At 37.5% G+C, this 24,851-nt stretch overlaps 1 protein-coding gene across 2 annotated transcripts in view; it reads right to left on the bottom strand.

The window, feature by feature from the left end:
- Nucleotides 1–24,851, bottom strand: part of SESN3 (sestrin 3) — a 79,368-nt gene that overhangs the window by 27,043 nt on the left and 27,474 nt on the right. Inside the window, exons 2-3 of one of the 2 annotated variants that reach the window (XM_061440171.1) lie at nucleotides 23,126–23,227; nucleotides 704–769 (exon numbers count right to left, since the gene is read on the bottom strand). In XM_061440171.1, the coding sequence (XP_061296155.1) occupies nucleotides 704–769; nucleotides 23,126–23,227 (168 nt within the window). The remainder of the gene's footprint in view (nucleotides 1–703; nucleotides 770–23,125; nucleotides 23,228–24,851) is intronic. The other variant, XM_061440172.1, reaches the window with a different exon arrangement.

The following is a 24,851-nucleotide window of genomic DNA, read 5'->3' as shown; positions in this document are numbered from 1 at the left end:
TTCATTGGAAGGACTGATGCTAAAGCTGAAACTCCAATATTTTGGCCACCTCACGTAAAGTTGACTCACTGGAAAAGACCCTGATGCTGGGAGGGACTGGGGGCAGGAGGAGAAGGGGACGACAGAGGATGAGATGGCTGGATGGCATCACCAACTCGATGGACATGAGTTTGAGTAAATTCCGGGAGTTGGTGATGTGTCGACAGGGAGGCCTGGTGTGCTGTGGTTCATGGGGAAGCAAAGATTCGGACACGACTGAGCGACCGAACTGAACTGAATATCATGTTTTCTTCCATAGATTTAGTTGGGAAGCTTACTTTTTCACTTAAAAATGTCTTTTCTTAACATTTATGTAACCTATAATCACCATGAAACACTGGCCATTTTAAAACCTTAAACCTACATGATAATATTAAGTTTTATTACTGTTAGCAGCTTTGGTCAGAAATGCTATATTTGAAATCAAATATGGTAAAATTTATATTTTTCTAAACTTGCAGTACTGTCTAACTCCAAATAAGATGATTATTACACATACAATCTTTCAAGTGAAGTTGAAAAGAAAATACTTCTGTGGTTTTCTGACAAATAAGAATAAGAGCAAAATACATGTTTACTTCCATATTAAAAAATGCAGATATTCTTTGACACAATTGAGTTATTTTAAAAATCACTTTATATATATTAAGACAGATTGACTTACTTCCTTCTCTGGAATAAAGGCACTTGGTCCTCTTGTCAAGGGTTGAGATACTCTGATTCTTTTATCCTGTTTTTAAAAGAAAAGTTTTATGCATTAATGATGACTTTCTATGAAAAGTTAAATTGGTATAAATTGCTAAAGTATAAAATAAATGGAATAAGTAAATAGAATTATGTAAACTCAAAGTGTTAGGTCTTGGATTCCGCCCCCTCCAGCCCCATAACAAACAACAACAATAACAACAACAGCAGCAAATAAACTATGGGGTCATTGCATGAACAAGATAACGAGACAGACAAGCTCCTACCATGGTGCTGGGCACACAGGCAGGCTCCTCAAATGTTATTTCCCTCAGTCATACTCTATAGCACCAGAGATTTTTTAGCCCATATTTGACATGACTGGAAACCATCAGCCTCCATAATAAAATCATATCTAACAGTATACTAGCATACTGTTGAACCTCAATTTGAAAGCTAAAGGAAAAGTTGGATTCTAAGAGTATTACACACAACCTCCTAAAGCAATGGTCTGATTTCTGTTTTTCTTTCTGAATAAAATAGGAATAAGCATATCTAATATAAACCTCTGAAGCTTTGGGTAAGAACAATGTAAAACATGGAGAAGTAGAGGTTAATTTCACCTGAGAAATGGAGACTATAATAATGTTTATTGTTCTGTCGCTATTCTACTTAGTAGTAAAATCTGCCAGATCACCAATGGCATGTCTGTGTTCATTTTAACTTTTTAAAAATATTGTTTTTGTGTCCCCATTTAAGTACATTCATCTATGAGTCAGAAAAATTCCCATCAGGAACAAACTTCCTCCTCTGTAGGTATAAGGAAGAGCAAGAAGAGTCAGAGGCAGGCTCTCTGGTTTTGAAATCCTTCTTACCAGGAGAAGAGACAGGAGGAACAGCCACTTGATTTTCTATAATAAAAGTAATAAGTTTATGAAATAGAAGCCCTCCAAAGTCGTAATATAAAAACAGCGGCTCTGCTATGGTTTATGAATATTATAAAGACTGAGTGAGAAACTGAAGAACAGGGGAACAGACGTCTCCTGGAAAGGAGTGTTAACATTGAGCTTGCCCTTCTCTCCGCTCCCTTTTTCCCTATTTCTTTCTCCGCAAGGTAGCCTGAATCTTTTTTGTTCCTTACAATCCAAGAGCCTACCAAACACAAAAAAGTATTTGAATCCTTTACTTCATTAGGAAGCAGTCAAGTATTCAACAATCTTTTGAGAACCGAACCAGATACTGTGGTAGCCTCAAGATACAGGGTGAGCAAGATGGACATGGGCCCTGCCCCTCAGAAGTCTGGCACACAATCTCCAACAATTTTCAGGGTGCTACTGAGATAAATATATTAAATAATGATCATCTTAAACTGCTAGTGCTTTAGGAAGAACTAATCATCTAGGTTATATTTGTGAAGGGATGACAAAGAGATCTCAATCTGCTGGTGAAGTACATTAGAAGATTCCATGTCAAAAGAAACAATTTAGAATTTCTAATATTAGTATTTCTTGCCTGCATCAACCATCATCTGGGTTTACCTGGAAAACTAATTTAGAAGAAAATGACAGACTTCTTCTCCTTGCTAGTCTTAGTAAATTATAGGAAATGAAAATTTGAATACTCTCTATATAACACAGCCTAAGGCACCAATATGTGAAAGGCAATTTCCTTGACAACTGATCACTTCAAATAAACAAAGCAGTTAGAGGAACTGATTGTGAAGACAGATCACAGGTTTGAGGGGAAAAATGTCAATAGGGAGATAAGTGGAGTCTTTTATATATATTTATTTCAAAAAATACATGAAATTCAGAGAAAATATGGGAGAGAAAAATAAACTAAAAGTGTACAAAGGGACTTTGGAGATAGAGAATGATTTATTATTAATATGACTTATTTTTAAAAATCATTACTTGATATATTTATCAACTGATTTATCTTTAAAGGTCTGAAATAGTTATTTTGCCTACAAAAATATTTTCTGGATTGGCCAAGGTTTAAATGTGAAATACATTTTCATCATAAGTGGAACTGCATATTTCTATACTTAAAAGAATATAACATGTTAATTTTAACCAGTTGATAAGAAGCAACTGATAATGATTTCATTTGTGTCAACGCTCATTTGTTCATTTATCCAGCAGATATTCACTGAGCATTCACAATGTGCTAAGTACAGCCAAAGAACTGATGCTTTTGAACTGTGGCGTTGGAGAAGACTCTTGAGATTCCCTTGGACTGCAAAGAGATACAACCAGTCCATCCTAAAGGAAATCAGTCCTGAATATTCATTGGAAGGACTGATGCTGAAGCTGAAACTCTAATACTTTGGCGACCTGATGTGAAGAACTGACTCACTGGAAAAGATCCTGATGCTGGGAAAGACTGAAGGTGGGAGGAGAAGGGGACGACAGAGGATGAGATGGTTGGATGGCATTACCGACTTGATGGACATGAGTTTGAGTAAGCTCTGGGAGTTGGCGATGGACAGGGAAGCCTGGAGTGCTGCAGTCCATGGGGTCACAAAGAGTTGGACACAACTGAGTGACTGAACTGAAGTACAGTGGGGACATGAAAAAGTAGTAGACTGGCAGAAATGCATTAACTATATCATAGTTTGTATATGCATATACAAAGCGGTATGGGAGCACATCATTTTATGAATTATCATTTACTTAGTCATTTGCTTCCCCAGTGGCTCAGCAAATAAAGAATCTGCCTGTGATGCCGGAGACACAGGAAATGTGGGTTCAATACCTGGGTCAGGAAGATCCCCTGGAGAAGGGAATGGCAACCCATTCTAGTATTCTTGCCTGGAAAATCCCATGAACAGAGGAACCTGGTGGGTTCTAGTCCATGGGGTCACAAGAGTTAGACACAACTTAGCCACTAAACCACCATGGTTTATGTTGGTGTATAGTTTATATTGGTGTATGTACAGTTTCATTATTGTAAATAGCGCTATGGTGAATATCTTTGTATAAAGAGACTTGGGGGCATATTTTGTGGTATTTAAGATGGTTTCTTTAGAAAGATTCCCAGATGTGGATTTACTGGGGTTTAGGTTATAAATCTTTATAAAGTTCTTGTTGCATACTACCAATATGCTATAAAGTTCTTGTTGCATACTACCAATATGTTTTACCAATTTTATTTCCATCAGTTGAGAAAATGTTCACTTAACTCACTAACTTCAAAAGTGAAAAACAGCCTTCAAAAAATGTTTTTGAAACTTTTAATTGTATATACGGTACTGGTGGTGACTTAGTCACTAAGCTATGTCTGACTCTTGCAACCCATGGACTGTGGCCCGCCAGGCCCCTCTCCCTATGGGATTCCCCAGGCAAGAATACTGGCGTGAGTTGCCATGCCCTCCTCTAGGGGATCTTCCCAATCCAGGGATGAACCCTCGTCTCCTGCATTGGCAGGTGGATTCTTTACCACTGAGCCACCAGGGAAGCAAGTGTATACATAGTTCAGATAAAAATTCCCTAAGCAGAGTTGTGGGTCAGATCTCTGTTTTTAATAATACAATTCTTGGTGTGATACAGTCACTCCAGAGGGGGGGGAAAACAAACAAACAAACAAAAATACCCCAAAAGAAACAAACAAACAAACCCCCAGCTAGGAAGCTACTGCAATAGCCGAGGGGAGAGATGATGTGGCCTCACCTAAGAGAGCTATTTATACACTGAAAAGTGAGAGTTGCTCAGTTGTGTCTGACTCTTTGCAACCCTATGGACTACAGTTCATGGAATTCTCCAGGCCAGAATACTGGAGTGGGTAGCTGTTCCCTTCTCCAGGGGATGGTCCCAACTCAGGGATTGAACCCAGGTCACCCGCATTGCAGGAAGATCCTTAACTGTCTTGAATCACCAGGGAAGCCCACTGAAGAGAAGGGAAAACTAACATTTTAAAATTATACCAACATATAGACTTCTTCAGTTATAGTTTTAAAATGGTGTCACAATTGAAAGAATCAGCCTACTTCCTGCTTCTGTAGAAGAAGCATCTTTTCTGGTGAGGATACTACTGTCCTCTCAGTTAACTGCTTTGTATATTTATATGAAGGTGGAAAAGTTCTTTCAATGATCAAGGCAGTTTATAAATTCTCCTTAAAATTCTTTTACTGAACATTTATTCCCCACCTACTTTCTATCTCTATATGTTTTTAAAGTTGATAAAATAAAACACAAAAGAAGTAGGATAGTACTGCTGACTTAAAAAACAGTCACGACCTAAAAGTTGAGTGAGTGAGTGAAGTCTCTCAGTCATGTCTGAGTCTTTGTGACCCCATGGACTGTAGGAGCCTACCATGCTCCTCTGTCCATAGGATTTTCCAGGCAAGAGTACTGGAGTGGATTGCCATTTCCTTTTCCAGAGGATCTTCCTGACCAAGGTTCAATCCCTGGGTGGGGAAGATCCCTTGGAGGAGGGTATGGCAGTCCACTCCAGTATTATTGCCTGGAAAATCCCATGGATGGAGGAGCCTGGCGGCCTACAGTCCATGGGGTCCAAAGAGTCGGATGCGACTGAGTGATTTCACTTTGTAGCTCAGTTGGTAAAAAGTTGAGAGTTATGTTTTATTTGATGGAAATTTTTAGGACTTAAGCCCAGGAGGCAGCATCTCAAGTAACCCTGAGAGAACTGCTCCAAGGAGGCAGGGGGAGGAGTCAGGTTATATAGAAGTTTGCAACAAAGGGCAGGTCTGAACATCGAAAGTATTTTTGTGAATTAAAGAAAACCAGATACCTCAAGTCAAGGAATTTAGCGTTTTTATACATATGGGAAGATGCAAGAGCCTGGGCTCACTGACATCATTCCTTTCATATGCATCTCAGCTCTCTGGGCCAGTATGCTGCATTTTTTTACATCTGAGCTTCTGTGCTCACCACAGGGAGTGGCTGCAGCCATGGCTGCCAGATCACTTCAGATTCCTGGGTGCCCTCAGGGCTCAGAAATTCACATTTGGAGAGATGAAATCACTGATGACCCTGACATCCTTTTTTACTGATATGGCAGGAAATACTCCATTTTCTCAATACCATATCCAAAAGATTCCATTTACAACCATAAGCTGGAGTTCTCGTCTCCAGTAATACTTTGTAAAACCTTTCCTCATCTTTCATTTCAAATCCAAAATACCCAAGAACTGGGTTCCTACTTTACTTATGCTCTGATTAACTTTCCTGAAGTCTCTAGACCTGGGTTGCCTTATACAGTAGCCATCAGCCACATGTGACTATATTTAAATTCATTAAAATTAAATATAATTCAAAGTCCAGTTGCTCAATCACACTGGTCACATTTCAAGTGCCCAACAAACACCTGTAGCTCTGACTCTGACTGCACAGTCTGTGGAAATATCGCCATTGGACAAGGCTCCACCATCACAGACATGCTTCTCAAGACTACATCTGATTTTTGTGAAATCACATCTTCAGGCATCTTAATGCCTTTTGAAATGTTAAATGACTCCTCTGCAGAGTTACTGGTTTGATGGTCACACCTACTCAATCCCATAACCAAGCATTTTAATCTAATTGCAGAAATGCTCTCAACCATATCGAGAGTGAATTCAGACAGAAGCAATTTGGGAAAAGAAAAAAAAAAAAAAATCAGCCAGTTCTAAGAATCTTTTGTCTCAATGTCTGCACAGTCTGCAAAAAAGTATCAAGGACTTTGTCTTTTCCCCTTTTAAAACTTATGGTAAAAAATATATAACATGAGCTCTACCCACCTAACAAATTATAGTAATTACTGTACAGTACATTACTGTTAACTATAAGCACAACGTTGTGTAACAGATGTCTAGGACTTTGTCATCTAGCATAACTGAAACTTCACACCCACTGAAGGGCAGCTCTTCACACTCTTCAGATCCCAGCTGAGACGCTACCTCTGTGATCTCCAGCCTTCTTGCCTCTGTGCAAAACTCAGATCTGCCTTTTGCTAGGCAACTCTCCCCTAGTTTGGCTTTCCTGGCTCTGAAGCCAGGAAATCCTCCAATTTCTTTCACCACTTGTACCCTCTTCCTAGACATTCCCTGCATCTCCTTCATCAGCATTCATTCTCTCAAGTGAGTATTCTGATCCATGGCTTCCATTTTCCTGATACAAACAAAACTCTGCTGGACTGTGTGAGCCTCACCATACTGGTGGGAGAAGGGTGGAGTGGGTAAAGGAGAGAGAAGGGTATGTGATATGAAAAGCAAGCAGGCCCTGTAACAGACTCCTGCACCTTTGCTAAAGAGCTCGAGTTAGCACTGCTCTGCCCTTCCATCGGACCTGGGCCATTTTGAGCTGCCTGTGACATGCTGGAACCTTAAAATTAACATGTTTAAAACCAGTCTCCTACCATAAACCAGCTGGTCCTTACTTTCCTCTTTAAGTTATAAAATCACCACACAATACCAGTAACCCTGGCTCTGATTTACAGAGTTATCCTCGACCCTTTATCTTAGGAATCTGCATTTAGTTAGTTGCTAAATCTGATAATTGCCTTTTCCCAACAGTATCTTTCAGCTCTCCTTTCCCCAGCTCCATCTCAACTGTAAGAGTGTCTCTCATGCTAAGAATTATTTCCCCCTCACAACTGAGAGTCATGTCAATTCTAGGCCCTAGCTTTTGAGGAGATAACACTTTAAAAAAAACCCCAAAAACCAAAAACACAAAGTGCAATACAAAAGAAGATTCCACTTTTATTCTATCAATTTTCCCTAAAACAAAATAAAACACCCCAAACTAGAACAGCTGTGATATACTTTCTCAACATACACTACTCTAATAGAAGAATTCCAGGGTTGGTCTATATTAGAAGTGAAAATAACTTGCAGTTGCACTAATTTTGAGTAATAATATTGCCAAGTTTTCCTTTCTTAAATATAAAGCTAATATCCTGTCCTAGGGAATAAATGACTTTGATCATAGTAGTGAATCTTACACAATGAACTTTAAGTCATAAATCTTGTTTAATAACTGTGTAAAAATAAAACAAAAAATCAAGTCCGGGTTTGTTTGTTTGTTAACTGTACTGTCTATTATAGTATCCCTTAGCCATATGTGGCTATTTAAATTTAAGTTTGTTGTTGCGTTAATTGCTCAGTTGTGTCCGACTCTTTGTGACCCCATGGACTATAGCCCACCAGGCTCTTCTGTCCATGGAGTTCTCCAGGCAAGAACATTGGAGTAGGTTGCCATTCTCTTCTCCAGGAGATCTTCCCAACCCATGGACTGAACTCTGGTCTCCTGCATAGCAGGTAGATTGTTTACCATCTGAGCCACCAGAGAAACCCAAATTTAACTTGATTAACATTAAATAGGAGATAAAAACTAAGTGTCTTGATTGCACTAGCCACATGTAAAGTATATAACAGCCACATGTGGGTACCAAGCTGAATTCTTCTATCATTGCCAAAGGTTCTATGGCACAGCATGGCTCCATAGCATTGATTAGTCTTGGTTTCAGCTACTCAGATAATGTAAAGATACAAAATGGTTAAAAATTCAGGAATGAACACAAGCAGAATAAACGAGTATTAAGGTAACTTCATCGGAGAAGGCAATGGCACCCCACTCCAGTACTCTTGCCTGGAAAATCCCATGGACGGAGGAGTCTGGTAGGCTGCAGTCCATAGGGTTGCTAAGAGTCAGACATGACTGAGAGACTTCACTTTCACTTTTCACTTTCATGCATTGGAGAAGGAAATGGCAACCCACTCCAGTGTTCTTGCCTGGAGAATCCCAGGGATGGGGGAGCCTGGTGGGCTGCCATCCATGGGGTCACACAGAGTCGGACATGACTGAAGTGACTTAGCAGTAGCAGCAAGGTAACTTCATAGAAATAAAAATTTGATTTGGATAGTAAGACTGGAAAACCAAAACACCAACAAATTAATCACAATGGCAGAAAAGTTTGCAGATACCATTCAGAGTCTCAATTTGATGACAATTTTCAAATCACTAACTTAAAAAGAAGAAAGGAAATTCTCCAGTATGTTGACTTATTAAAATAAAAGGAGGTATAAAATATATAAGAAACTTTAGACAGTAGTAAATTTAATTGATTTTCCTTCAAATATCTTAAGACAACATTCACAGAATTTGCTTAAAATTTTTTCCATAAAATCCTACAATTTCAATCAAGAGAAAAACTAGTTAAAAAAATAAGAACTCATACTTTTTATATATCAGTGTCATGTGTCCTAAGAGATTATTTTACAAAGGTTATGATCTCAAGAGTGGTACAAAACTTTATCTTTTTTCAGATATGTTATAACTGAAAGAAGTTATGCTTGAAATTCATCAGCTGAAATTATGCCTATTAAGTAATTATCTACTGGAAAACAAAAGACCAAAAGCATAAAGATGAATTGTATTTTAAAAATTGCTTATTCTGACACTTTTCTGTTAGGTAATTTACTAGATCACTTTATGTAAATTAATCCCACTAGAAAATTAAGATATGTGAAAGTTACAAATTCTTAAAATTATGAGTCTTTAGAGGTAATCAACCAGAGAAGGCAGTGGCACCCCACTTCAGTACTCTTGCCTGGAAAATCCCATGAATGGAGGAGCCTGGTAGGCTGCAGTCCATGGGGTTGCTAAGAGCCGGACATGACTGAGTGACTTCACTTGCACTTTTCACTTTCATGCATTGTAGAAGGAAATGGCTACCCACTCCAGTGTTCATGCCTGGCGAATTCCAGGGATGGGGGAGCCTGGTGGCTGCTGTCTATGGGATCGCACAGAGTCGGACACAACTGAAGCGACATAGCAGCAGCAGCAGCAGCAGCAGCAGCAGAGGTAATCAGCAAATTACTTGCCCCTAAGAGGCTAACTGTTAAAGAGAACTAATTGCTGCATTTTAAGCTACTAAGTATCTTTAAAATAAATTATTCAATTTAATTTTTACATTTTTCTTCTTGAGTATATTTCATTAAAAAATGGAAAAGCAAAAAAAAGAAAACCAAACCACAAATTCTATCCATTAAAATGTAAAAGAAAAACATACAAATTCTATCTATTCTTGAATTTATATTTATAGGAGAGAATAATACTGAGAATAATGTGTGTAATTAACTTTACATATAGACACTTGAAGAGGTTAAAAAAATGTGTTTAACATATAAACAATTCTGGCAAAGCAGAAATTTTTGATTCCACTGAACATACTAATCCCTCAATTTTTGAAGATTTTTAAGGGCATCCTTAGAAGATAGTTTAATAGCTTCAAAAAAAATTTAACACACTGCAATGACAAAATATCTTAAGTATAAAAAGTATGCTCAAACAAACATTTTAAGTGTGACTGTAAGAAAAGTAACTGAAATTATCAATACAAACAGTAAATTACAGTTGTTGACTCTCCTCTCCTTTTTAGATGTTCCATTTTGGCAGAAACCACTGCAAAAAGGACAGAGATGGGAAGGTGGCTCAACGCTTTGAAATAATACTGATGTCATCTTATTTCCTGGCCGACAATTACAGAAATAAAGACTGGGTTTATAGAAATTGATGACATTACACATTTCAGAAGGAACGGAAAAATGGAAAGGAACACAGAGATGTTCTAAAAACTCTCTATCCCTAAATGAGAAAAGCATGGGTTTTAAATTAGTTTGTCATAGATGTGTAATTTTATAGTAAACTCATATTTAAATGTCTGCCATTACCTGAATATACATTATTTCCCATTATTCCAAAATGGCCTAAAAGATTATAAAATTATTACTTCTCTTACTCTAGATTAAAATATGAATTGACCATCAATACAATTAAAATATGTATTGTAATAAGTAACTGAGACCTAAGGTCATTTAGTGATAGAAGATTGGGAAGCAGAAAATTGTAATACCATCAGAGGCAAGAATCTTGCAAATTACACAACATCTGTTCTAGTCCTTGGATCCTGAGTGTAATAGGGACCCCAGGAGCATCAGGAGCCCAGCCCCGAACACAGGGTGTGGCAAATATTCGCTGAGGATCCAAAGAGCACTGAAAATTCCCCTTCATAAGTGGGGAATCCTGTTGCCTTCTAAAGGTCTGAGACTTCGGTTCCCCTTTTTAACTGAGCTCTTAAAACTAAAGCAACCAAGCCCTTTCTGCAAGAGCTCTACCGCTGGGTACGATCATTTGAGGAACACTGCAAAAAAGATCTTGTAACTAAGAGCATCAATTTCAGCTTTCTTCAACAACACACACTAATTAAGATTTCTAACTTCCAATCTCAAAACATTCCCACTAAAAGGAGTGCACTTGTCAGCTTCTCTACCTCCTTCTTCCCCCTAGTAAACTGTCAGGTGCGAGTGGACTGGGACAGTACCTTGTTCATTTTGGAGTACATCAACTTTAGTATGGAGTATGGTGTCAGGTAAACTTCAGTTCCATTTTTTAAAGATTCACATAAGGCCACATTAGCTACTCCTTTAAACAGTAAACCTAAAGTCAAGTTCAAGTCCAGTGCCATCCAGAGGTAATAAGCAGCAATGAGCGCACCTACTTTCCCACTTTCCATGTCATACACCACAGAGTAGCATAAATCAAGCTAGATTCACTTGTCAACGAAAACTTGGGAGTTCTAACGTGGCAGATCTTTTCTGTGTTGTGCAGAATTTAGACATTTGAACCAGTATTTCCAGGCGCTGTCCTGCCTTTTTGATGTCTATTGAAATACTACCTATTCTTCCTTTAAGACCCAGCTCAAACACCAACTCCTTTGGTCTTCCTCCACTCACACCAACTCCCAAGTTCTTCTAGGAAATTAAAATGATTCTTCTTAAGGTTCACAATTCTATTTAGTTTTTCTCTCTCTTAGAGCTACTGAAGTATATCATTATCTTATCACTTTCTTCAGACCATAAATACCTTAAACAGCAGGATCAATTTCTAACACAGTATCTGTACCTTTATAGCACAGCAACATGAAAATAGTAGACCTCATGCATATGATGAGTTGAACTGAGGAGACAGAAGTCTGGTACAGGCTCTTCCATCCCTTTTCCTTCCTTCAATGGGGAAGAGTATCCTGTGGACTTGAGGCAGTTCTCTGTACTCTTATTGAGACATACCAATAAATTAAATTAGTAACCACAGTCCTAGACATCAATCTATGACCTTCCTTGTATCATCTGGGTTCCCTATGTGACAAATATTCCCTTTTCTCCGTTTATCTTCTAGTGTTATTAAAACAAGCAGTACATGCAATTTCCTGTACTTTGTGCTACCTTCTTAAAAATCAGTAATGATACTTCATGCCTTGACACTGATCTTGAGCAACAAAGGCTCCTATACAACCTTTTAAGTGTTAAACACTTTCTTTAGAGATGCAGAATGACAAAATATACTTGTTGAATATATTAAAATTTTGGGCTAAGTACCCCGAAAATGAGATTTCTCTCAGGTACAGAAAACTCTGCACCTGAGACAAAGTCCATAATAACTACTTAATTCAATGCTTCCCTAATAACATATAGATAATACACTTTTCTACCACTGATTATAAAGTTGCTCCCCATGAAGTATTAAGAACTGCTTTACTTTTATACAGTTTTTAATGTTGTCTATTGTGTAGGTTTTGCTGGTAGCTCAGAGGTTAAAGCGTCTGCCTGTGATGCGGGAGACCAGGGTTCGATCCCTGGGTTGGAAAGATCCCCTGGAGAAGGAAATGGCAACCCACTCCAGTACTCTTGCCTGGAAAATACAGTCCATGGGGCCACAAAGACTCGGACACGACTGAGCGACTTCACTGAGGTTTATTGTGCAGTAGTAAAAACTTGGCTTTAATTTTAGAAAGTTTTACCTATTAAAATTATGTCCCAATTAGATTAAAAGAAATAAAAAATGGAAACTTTTGAAATCAAGATTCCTATTAGAAACAATTACAGTTACAGAGTCCCTTGGACAGTAAAGAGATCAAACCAGTCCATCCTAAAGGAAATCAACCCTGAATGTTCACTGGAAGGACTGATGCTGAAGCTCCAATACTTTGACTACTTGATGCAAAGAGCCAACTCATTAGAAAAGACCCTGATGCTGGGAAAGATTGAGGGCAAGAGGAGAAGGGGGCAACAGAGAATGAGATGGTTGGATGCCATCACTGACTCAATGGACATGAATTTGAGCAAACTCTGTGAGATGGTGAAGGACAGGGAAGCCTGGCATGCTGCAGTCCCTGGGGCCGTGGAAAGAGTCCAATACGACTGAGCAACAGTTACAGAACATTCTAATATTACTCAGTATATGGCTGATAGCCTTTTAGAGAAATAAAAAAATATGCTGTGAATGTAGCTACCTGGTGTATGAAAGAAAAGTAGGGCTTTAAGTCAAACCTCTGTACTTAGCATCTACTACCCAAGTTGTAACAAAATCAAAAGGTCTTCTAAGTTATTCTAATGAAACAGAATGACATGATAGTTTCCAGTTTTTTCAAAACACAATGATTAGCAAAATAAAGGTCACTTGATCAGCTTAGAGAAATTGTAAAAAAACATTAAAGCTGTGTTTTAATGTATACAGGTAAACTTAAAACCCATTGTAATCAAAATTAAAACATGACTTATTATGTTCATGTACATAGATGGTTCACAAAATTTTTGATATTAGAAACTCTTTATATTCCAAAAATTATTGATCCCCAAAGCTTTTATTAATGTGATTTTTTTTCTTGTTTTTTGTAGTTGCTAACTTTTGTCTGACTGTTTTTGCAACCCCATCAATTGTAGCCTGCCAGGCTCCTCTGTCCATGGGATTTCCCAGGCAAGAGTACTGGAGGTGGGTTGCCACTTCTTTCTCCAGGGGATCTTCCTGACCCAGGGATCGAACCTGTGTTTCCAGCATTGGCAGGTATATTCTTTACCACTGAGCCACCAGGGAAGCCCAATGTGAGTGATATCTATCAGTAATTATTATACTAGAAATTAAATCAAAGAAAAATGTAAATACTTAATTCATTTAAGAATAAAAATAGAATAAATCCATTATATATTAACAGAAATGAATTTTTTGAAACTATAATTTCCAAATCAAAACAAAAATTTTACTGAGTAACATAATTAAACATTTGCACAAATATCTGGCTTAATTAAAGACAACTGGATTCTTACATCTAATTCTATATTCAATCTGTTTCTATATGTTTTACAGCATGAAGAAGACTCAGCTTCACAAAAGTATTTTAAAAACCTTTTAAGATAATTTTGGATATTCTATGATACTACATTAAGACTTGACAAATAGTAGCTTTTAAGTTTGTTGGAATGTGGAATCTGAAACCACATCAGTAATCATCTTACTTTGTTACATTAAAATCCATTGGTTTATCTTATACTTTGAAGAGATCGATCCGGGAGTTGGTGAGGGACAGGGAGGCCTGGCGTGCTGCGATTCATGGGGTCGCAAAGAGTCGGACACGACTGAGCGACTGATCTGATCTGATTAGCCATTTAGAAAATATTGGATCAGGGAGGTGGGGGGGGCGGGTTCAGGATGGGGAACACATGTATACCATGGCGGATTCATGTCAATGTATGGCAAAACCACTACAATAAAGTAATTAGCCTCTAATTAAATAAATTTATATTAAAAAAAAAAGAAAATATTGGATCACTGACTTTGGCAGGCTTTCCAAATGTTCATACATTGAATATATTATTTAAAATAAAATACGTTAATGTCACCACTGTTCATATCAGAAAAATCTTTAAGCTTTGAGAAATGGACAAGCTCATGGTAGAGGATACCAGTTTTCCAAAACTGTTTTCTCCTCAAAGTCCAAATTTTATTTTGGCAGTAAATCCTATTGGTTGTTTTCCTGGAAGTGATGGATTCACTTTGTTTATTTTTGTAGAAATGTCTGCCAAATACCCATCTGAATAACCATAACTATCAGTCAGTCATTTTTTCATATAAAATAGTGTTCAATAAAAAGAGACTAGTTTGGCTCACAACTCAGTCACACAGCTGCGTTTTCTCAAGACACCACCATACTTTGGCATGGAGAAGATCTTTATGTATATACTCCCCATTTTGAAAATGATTAAGCATTTCATGGTCAAGATTTAATAAAATGCCTAATTTTTACTGTTTTAACAAGGATATTCTTCAGTGAAACCAACTTTTTTTTTTTTTTTACTGTGAATACAGAGCAGTGAGGAAAATAATGATTACTATGTCAGTAGAAGGCCACTGCTTTGTTTTGTGCTAAACATTTAGCCCGAGTTCCACAGCCACACTTTGGGAAGCACTGATTGAAATGAATGTTTCCAATATACTCTGCCTCTCTTCCTTCTAATTATGTATCCTTCTGAAACAGTTTCAGTTGCAAAAAGATTGCTACAATTAACTTTCATATGAAGACAAGGTATGAAGGAATCATTATGAACAATTATTATTTTTTTTACTTTTCTCCATACTGCCATGGCCATAGAACTTCTATGGAAGTGTTCATTTCTTTATTTGTAAAATAAACTTAATTATAAAACAATTAAGCATGAATGATCAAGAAGACCCTGTAAGAGCAACATAGGAGGGGTGCTAGCCTTACCATATAGTAAAACATAATATTTTATTTATGTGCTGTATTAGCACATAAATAGACAACAAATGGAACTTCACTAATTATGACTCAAAATCCAGAAACAACAAACAATTGATAATTCAACTACACATATACATACACACACTTTAAAAAAATTTTCTGTATGATACAAAAATATAAAAATCAGAAGGCAAATGTTGCAATTTAACACACAATGGCTAATATATTAGGAGCTCCTGAAAATTAAAAGGGAATAACCAACAACCAAATCAAAAAACGAACAAGGAATGGGCAATTAACAGAAGAAACAACTCATAAAAAGAAAAGCAAATGTTATATTTCACACACCAGATTGGCAAAAATCCAAGGTAGGCAACATATTTTTTGACAATACTACAGGGAAACAGGTACTCTCAAAAACTGTGGGAATGCAAAATTAAACACCTTCTGGATAGGGATTTGACAATGTCTAGAAAAATTACACACGCATCTGCCCTTTGACCCTTAAGTCTCACTGCTACTGCTGCTGCTAAGTCGCTTCAGTCATGTCTGACTCTCCAATGCATGAAAGTGAAAAGTGAAAGTGAAGTCACTCAGTCGCACTACTAGGGCTCTAATCCATCAATACAACCATAAAATAGGATGAAGAAAATGTCTATATACAAAAATAATTTGAACATGATCAGTTATGTCAGACTCTTTGCAACCCCATGGACTATACAGTCCATGGACGTGTCCAGGTCAGAATACGGGAGTGGGTAGCCTTTCCCTTGTCCAGGGGATCTTCTCAACCCAGGAATCAAACCCAGATCTCCTGCATTGCAGGTGGATTCTCTACCAGCTGAGCCACAAGGGAAGCCCATTTAATCAAGCATTTAGCCCCAACTTCAAATTGATAGGAAACAGAAGGTTAGAGGAACAAATTAAATGACAACATGAGGACAACAAGCATAGAAAATGATCCAGGTTATGAAATATTCTAGAGGACAGCTGACAACAACCAGTTAAGGGCCTGAAAAACAAAAAGCAATTGGAGGAACAACGCCTAAGAGAGACTTAAAAGACCTAACTACCAAATGGAATGGTGAACCTAATTCAGAAAAAGTTACCTCTAAAAAGACACTAAACAGTTGGGAGGAAATTGAATAAGATGAGGAATTAGATGATTTCAAGCAATAATTTCTAAGTTTGTTAGGTGTTAGGTGTGACACTGGCATTGTAGCTATACAAGAATGTGTCTGTATATTTTAGAGATGCATACTGACATATGTAGGGGTAGAAGGAAAAGAATTTTAAATTACTTCAGCAACAATGACAACAATGTGCATGCTCGGTCACTTCAGCCATATTCGATTCACAAGACTGATAAAGAGTGGCAAGATCTTGTCAATACTGAATTTGATGATGGGTTTTGGAGGCTCATTACACTGTTCTTTTTGATTTTGTGTAGCTGGAAATTTTTCACTATAGTTTTTTTTAAAGGTGCATAGCAAAGTCCCTGATATGAAATAGGCATTTAATAAATGGCATCTATTACAATAAAATTTTAGTACTTTATGAGTTTGAAGAAAAAAATGTGTTAAGTATATTTTAAACCTTACTAAGATTAAACATTGCAACTTTTATAAAGAAGAACTATTAATGCATTCAACAGATTTTTTTTTCCTTTTTTAAAAATTTGTTATCTGGAAGTTCTTGGGCTAAAAATTGGAAGTGTAAAGATAAATAAAGCATAGGCACTGACATCAAGAAAACATGAGGTAAATACATTTGGATGCACAGTTAAAAAACCTGTGAGGACCTTTAATGGAGTTGAACAGGATAGGAAAACCTAAGTCTGCAAGGGGATGAAGCAAAATTGCCCTCCAGATAGTATAATTCTTTAGGAAGAAATAAAAATCTGCCAGGTTACTTAGAAAAGAATGGCTAGGTCTGGAAGAGTACAACATCCCAGGCAAAAGGAATAGAAAATACAAAGACATGACACATTTGGGGAACTATATGCTGGTTCTACATAATCCCTGAAACTGTCTTAGGGGCTAAGATTGATACATAGGCAAGAGTCATATCATGAATGTCATACTAAAGAGTTTTGACTTCATAGAAATGATAGACAACATCAAAAGGATATTTATCTTTTGAGAATGCATTTCTGACATCAGTTAGAGAATGGACTGGGATGGGGGAGGCTGAAGGAAATCAAGTCTCTTAGAAGGCTACTGTATGTTCTAGGAAAAAGATTCAACGTAGCTAAGCAGTATAAATTTAAAAAAAGGAATTAGGTTGAGAGTTACTTAGGAGATAGAATAAATGGAATTGACTGACCATGAGGGTAGTGAGAGACATCTAAGATGCATCACAGAATTCGGCACTGGATGAATGGATGATGCACAATGGTGACACCAGCTGGTATTAAAGAAATCAAGAGACTGAGGCAGCTTGGATTTAGGTTGATTCTAATAATCCAGGGATATATGCTTATGAGGTAGATGTATGGAAGGATATGGGGTTCAGGGAGATGAAATTGCTGCCAAGAGTCAAGAGTTTCATTCTTTTAATCTGCATCTAAAGTCCCAAATTTCCTATCATGAATAACATCCTAATATCTAACAACAACTTCACATCAGGTTCTTTACTTCCTGTTCACAAAATTTCTCTCCGCGACTCTACTATGCTTTCCATTTCCAACATCACTACTCCATTCTGGGCTATGATTTATCACCAGCTATGATGGGGGATGGGAGGGCATAAGTACAGTAAAAGCAAGAAAGGAAGGTTTTCAACATTTTGGCTCATACCGAGCTTTCCCACGTTTGTTTTCCAAGTATTTCTGACATGAGCACTTCACTTCACCTACACTGATCTGCTGACTCCCCACAACTCCTGGACTTCTGCTCCTACATCCTTGGAACCCCCAAGTGGAATTACCACATCCCTTCTTCATATTTATTACAATGTTACAGCTCATTCGTCTCATAAGACCCAACTGAGTTCCTACATTCACCATACTGAGTCATTCAAATCCTGTAAATTGTCTCTCTTCAGGTTCTCACTTATACAGATACCTCGTCATATCCTTACATATCTTTATCTTCTCTGTTACCAATTTGATTATGAAAGAAGTGTTTCATTTTAATTAACTTGAATAATTAATTCAAATCAGGTGCTCAATAAGTGTTGGTTGATCACAATTTTTCTATATTACTGAGTCTATTACATATTTAATTATAGCAAGCAATAATTTTTGGACAACCACCTCCTTAAAAACTGTTTCTTGGCATGCTGGACTCATTCTTGTCCTAAAAAACACACCATACACACAGACATATTATAAACGAATAGGATTATTTTACAACATCCAAGGTTTTGAATTTGTTTTGGCAACAAAATTCTCATAACGTAGTTTCTGATGGAAAAGAAAGTGAAGTCACTCAGTTGTGTCCAGCTCTTTGCAACCCCATGGACTGACTGTAGCCTACCAGGCTCCTCCCTCCATGGGATTTTCCAGACAAGAATACTGGAGTGGGCTGCCATTTCAAAGAGCTATAATTATGCTACAGTTGAGACCTGTGAAAATAATCATTTTCTAATAATCAAAGACTTTCCTTAATTTGTCATTCTCCTGATAGCTCCTCCCATTTTACAAGCTGGGTTATATACTGATGTTATCCATGCAACTTTTTGTCCTTTCTTATTCTATCTGAACTAACTTCACTTATTTTAACTAAGGATGGCCTGTACTTAAGGTGTCAGTATTAGCAGACTGGGTTCAGTCTTCTAGTTACCTTGAAATAAATAACAATCATTCATATAATTTAAGTATTACCAATTTTTAAGCACTGAAATGATATTTAATGGGAACCAGAACACTGCACTAAGCATTCTAAGTTAAAAACACATATTCAAATCAACCACCCACCCAATCAATATGCACTAACTGAACTGTTCATTGTTAAACAGTTTATGCAATAGCTCTTTTAGGAATATACAAAGTATAAAAGCTGCCCCAAAGAAACTTACAAACTAGCTGGTGAAATTAGGCATATATACTTCTAACAATAATAAACAGATATGTAACGGAATGGTATAGGCTAGGTGATACAATGAAAACAGTACAAAAACCCTGAGTTCTTTTCCCTTCTCAAGCACTGAGAGACCTTGACCAGTTTCTGGGGCATCAATTTTCTCATTTGAAAAACAAAAAATGAGAAAGATGATCTCTAAGGGCCTTTTTGCATTAACATTTTCTGGTTAATCACAATGTGGTGACAGGTTCTAAAAGCTGGTAGAAAGTTTTCAGAAGAAAAACAACCAATTTGCTTTAAAATTGCTTTCTCATTGCTTTCACTAGTTTAAAACAAATACTGTTTTAAAAGTAACCATTTTTCTTATAGTCTATTAATCAACTGAGAAAGAGTTTTTGGTAAAACGTTATAAGCCAAGATAACCTATAAATATATACTATATAATGTATACATCTTTATAACAGAATGACTTTAAGTATATCTAAGATTCTTTTCAATGATCCAGTTAAGAAAACATACCATACTCTAAAAAAGCTAAAGAAAAAAAGATCCATTTCTTGTCAGGATCCATGTTGCTTAAAGGTTTTCTTCTTTCTCTCATTTTTTTTTTTCTGGCCAAATAAATCAAGGGATCATGATAAACTCCTTTGTGTGAATGATGAAAGTAGTCTTGTAAGTAATCCTCATAAGATTTATACTTTTATATATCATAAATAATTTTTCAAATTCATCACAAAATAATACATGGATTTGTTGACTTGTTGTTCTCATATAATTCTACTTAACAACGTATTACAGAGTTTTGGCTTTGGCATTAAGAATTACTAGGCCTGTCTACGGGGCATCCCTGGTAGCTGAGCTGGTAAAGGATCTACCTGTAATGCAGGAGACCCTGGTTTGATTCTGGGCATGGGGGATTAAGGGTCCCCTGGAAGAAGGGATAAGGGATAAGCTACCCACTCCAGTATTCTTGGGCTTCCCTGGTGGCTCAGACAGTAAAGAATCAGCCTGCAATGCGGGAGACCTGGGTTTGATCCCTGGGTTGGGAAGATCCTCTGGCAAAGCACATGGCAACCCACTCCAGTCTTCTTGCCTGGAGAATCCCCATGGACAGAGAAACATGGTGGACTACAGTCTATGGGGTCGCAGAGAGTCAGACACGACTGAGCGATTCAGCACAGCACAGCACAGGCCTGTGTATATTCATGAATTTTAATTTTCCCTTATGTATTTTTAGGGAATTTACACAATCTTAAGAGGTCTTTAGCTGTTTCTTCCCTGGAACACAGTCACCAAAAGATACAGGATTTTTCTCTTCTATGCTTTTGCTGCTGTTTATTTGCTAAGACATGTCCAACTCTTTGCAACCCCATGGACTGTAGCCCATCTGTTTCCTCTGTCCATGGGATTTCCCAGGCAAGAATACTAGAGTGGGTTGCCATTTCCTTCTCCAGGGGATCTTCCCAACCCAGGGGTCAAACCCACGTCTCCTGCTTGGCAGGCAGATTCTTTACCACTGAGCCACCTGGAAAGCCCCTTTCTCGTATAAAGGAAGAGTCAAACAACCATTGCTATGCCAAACATGTATACAACTTTCAGCATGTTGGCTGACAGGTCAAGATGTCTCACTCAAATGCTGGTTGTCTAATGGGTGTCTTGCTTCCTCTCCACTTGGGCAGCATTTGCTTCCTCCAAGTATGGCAGCGAGGTTCCAAAAAGAAGCCTATGAATGTAAAGGTTGAAGCTGCAGGTCTTCCTCATGAGTTTTTAGTGTTAGCTCTTTGAAGTGTAATTTTACTTTGTAAAAGCAAAGAATTTTAGTTTTCCTAGTCATGCTCCAAACTATCTTTTGTCTAAGAGGAGTGTACAAGAAGTGGGAACAACACTTAAGTTTCTTCAGGACAATTATATAAGTGATTACAAGATCTAAGGATTAAGTCCATATGACAAAGTATATGTCTAAATCAATAAACTAGTCACAAAGATAGCTTTTAGAGGATTTAAAGAAGAATCAAATGGTGATTTTATGTTATGCTTGAGTGGAAGTGAACTTAACAAAGCTAAGACATTTACCCATGTGAATACAATTATTTTCCATAACATTTGAATAGACAAATATGATTATCTAATCAGTACAATTTAGTTGGCAAGTATTTTTAAACAATTTCAAGGTACCAAAGGACAGCTGCATTTCTGATAGCCAACAATTTCTTTTATATTTTGTTAATGTTATTACTTGACTTCTCAGAGAAAAATATGAAAATATCAAATAAGAATGCTATATGGAACAGAGGCCCCAGTTCAATTTCACAGATAAACACTGAGGCAGTATTTATTCTTATTGTGGCAAAACATGAAATATGGATTCATGAGTCTTGAGTGGCAATGTTTTACAACATTTTAAGGCAATGAGTTTCAAACAAGTGTTTCAAAAATACACTTGTCCTCAGAGGAAAAAGTAATGCATTATAATAGTAATAGTGCAGCACCCAAGGCAGCAGGTAAATAACCTCTTCAAGCCTTGATTTATTCTTTGGTCAAGTGGGGATGGAATCTCAACTTTATATGCTATGAGGATTAAATGAGATAAGGTACAAAGGAAAAAATCTAGTAATGTGTCAAGAATATAGTGGGCACAAAATGAAAAGTAGCCCTATATTTAAGTTTCGGATAGAATTCCTGGCAAGGGTTACTAATTTCCCCCATTATGGACAGTGTCCTCCTTAAGAGCCTCATGAAGAAACACATTACACTATTGTTAGTACAATACCCCCCATATTTGTGTGCTCTCCCCACCTCTGTAGTTTTTCTTTCTTGGATTTAACTTTTTATTAACACTTTTACTCATGATGGAAAAAAAAATACAGAGAGCAAACAAAAGTTCCTCATAATTTTATCATACTAAAACTACTACTACTGCTAACATAGTGATTTCTATCCTTCCAATATGGTTTTCTAGGCTTATTATATATGCAGATGGATAAAAACAAATGTACTAGAGATCATGATTTTTTATAATTTTTAAATTTCTTTTTACCCCAAACATATATTTTCATAATGTTATAATAATAAATTATGCTTTTAGCCTTTAATTTGGTTGATGGGTTCATGACAGTTCCCTCTGGGCCCCTCACAGGTGACATATTTTAAAGGCATCTGTGATCTCCAATGGTCCAATTATTTTAAAAAGTCTACTGAATTTCTATATGCAATTTATCACATCTATAATTAGTAAATTTACTAAATTAATCACACTATCACAATGAATTAACTAAAAGCCAAGGGTAATTTGGAAAGAAAAAAAAAAGGATAACCTTTTCAATTATAGTCATTCTGCTGCATCACAATATATGTGCCCCTAAAAATTTCACTGAACTGTGCAAAATCATTGGAGAAGGCAATGGCACTCCACTCCAGTACTCTTGCCTGGAAAATCCCATGGATGGAGGAGCCTGGTAGGCTCCAGTCCATGGGGTCGCTAAGAGTCGGGCACGACTGAGCAACTTCACTTTCACTTTTCACTTTCATGCATTGGAGAAGGAAATGGCAACCCACTCCAGTATTCTTGCCTGGAGAATCCCAGGGACAGAGGAGCCTAGTGGGCTGCCGTCTATGGGGTCGAACAGAGTCGGACACAACTGAAGCGACTTAGCAGCAGCAGTGCAAAATCATGCAATAAAACTATCGGCTTACAGGGAAAATGAAGTTAAGGGCACAATACTTTAAAAACTGCATCAGTTTTACATTTTAAAAAAGGAACCTAATAAAAATGGTATAAAAAGTTTCATACACGTTAAATTGCTAAAAATGACATAAGGATTAAAAGAAATATGGCACATTACCTTGAAAAAGATCTGAAGGTTGTTTGTGGAAGTGGGTTGGGAGTTACAAAGCAGTAAGGAGGAGGATGATCTGAAATTGGATGGAAAGCTGTGACACCAGACCTGGAGGGTGAAGGTTTGAGCAACATGTGTTTAGGGTATTCCTAGGCAGCTCAGGTCAGCTGAGTGTGGTTTTCTGAATTCACTGAACATATCTGATGGAACTGCCCATAAGCAAATGCAAAATTAACCATCATGCTCAAATTATTCCCTGATACATCAATTGGAACAAATTGATGTGTTACAGTAGAACTAATAGCACGTTGCACTCTGACACTACATCAATGAGGCACAGCTCTCATTAAGACAGAAAGGAAGACTAAAAAAGTTTATTATTCCTGTGGACCAGATGACTCAATACTATTTAATAAGTAGATGTGAAATTGTTTTTATTTTTTCCAAAAGTTAATTTGACAATGTTCACAGACAAGGGGAAGGCAATGAAAAACTGAAACGTGCAATTTCTGTTTTTGATTGTCGGACAGTTCCCGATAAGTAATACTCTATAAATATATACTTATCTTCCTTATCGGAGAAGGCAATGGCACCCCATTCCAGTACTCTTGCCTGGAAAATCCCATGGACGGAGGAGCCTGGTGGGCTGCAGTCCATGGGGCTGCTAAGAGTCAGACACGACTGAGCGACTTCACTTTCACTTTTCACTTTCATGCCTTGGAGAAGGAAATGGCAACCCACTCCAGTGTTCTTGCCTGGAGAATCCCAGGGATGGGGGAGCCTGGTGGGCTGCCGTCTATGGGGTCGCACATGGCTGAAGCGACTTAGCAGCAGCAGCAGCATCTTCCTTATATCAAAGATTTGGTCGTACCAAAAAAAAGTAAAAACAAAACTAGATTCAATTCAGGCAGTTTATAATTTGATTTGCATTACTTGAAGACCAAATCTAGAAAAATATATCCAATTTTATCCAGAAAATTGAAATATTCTGATATTATTAGAGTGATAAAATAGGATATAAATTGCAGATAACCATCAACTACTTCCCGTTGCATAAAGTATGTTTGTTAAAAAAATAATGACAAATCACATTTGGGGGAGAATGGATACATGTATGTGTATGGCTGAGTCCCTCTGCTGTCTACCTGAAACTGTCACAATATTGTTAATTGGCTATGCTGCTGCTGCTGCTGCTAAGTCGATTCAGTCATGTCCGACTCTGTGCGACCCCATAGATGGCAGCCCACCAAGCTCCCCCGTCCCTGGGATTCTCCAGGCAAGAACACTAGAGTGGGTTGCCATTTCCTTCTCCAGTGCATGAAAGTGAAAAGTGAAAGTGAAGTAGCTCAGTCATGTCCCACCCTCAGTGACCCCATGGACTACAGCCTTCCAGGCTCCTCTGTCCATGGGATTTTCCAAGCAAGAGTACTGGAGTGGGGTGGTTAATCAGCTATACTCCAATATAAAATAAAAAGTTAAAAAAAATAATGACAAATAGGATTTTCAAATTCCAAAGTTGTAACCCAGTAAAATTTCTATTGATCAAAAGTTATTTTATAGTTAAGTTACTCATACAAACACTAGATCAGTGACTGTTCCCTCTCATGCTAGACAGAATAAAATCCAAATAATCTCAGTATTTCTTCTGCTTTTAAAGATCCTGCTGCTGCTGCTGCTAAGTCACTTCAGTCCTGTCTGAATCTGTGCGACCCCATAGACGGCAGCCCACCAG

This window comes from Bos javanicus, chromosome 15 (assembly GCF_032452875.1).
Source record: "Bos javanicus breed banteng chromosome 15, ARS-OSU_banteng_1.0, whole genome shotgun sequence".
In the NCBI taxonomy this organism is placed as follows: Eukaryota; Metazoa; Chordata; class Mammalia; order Artiodactyla; family Bovidae; genus Bos; species Bos javanicus.
Note: the sequence above shows the minus strand (reverse complement) of the source record. Positions and strands in the feature narration are given on the sequence as shown.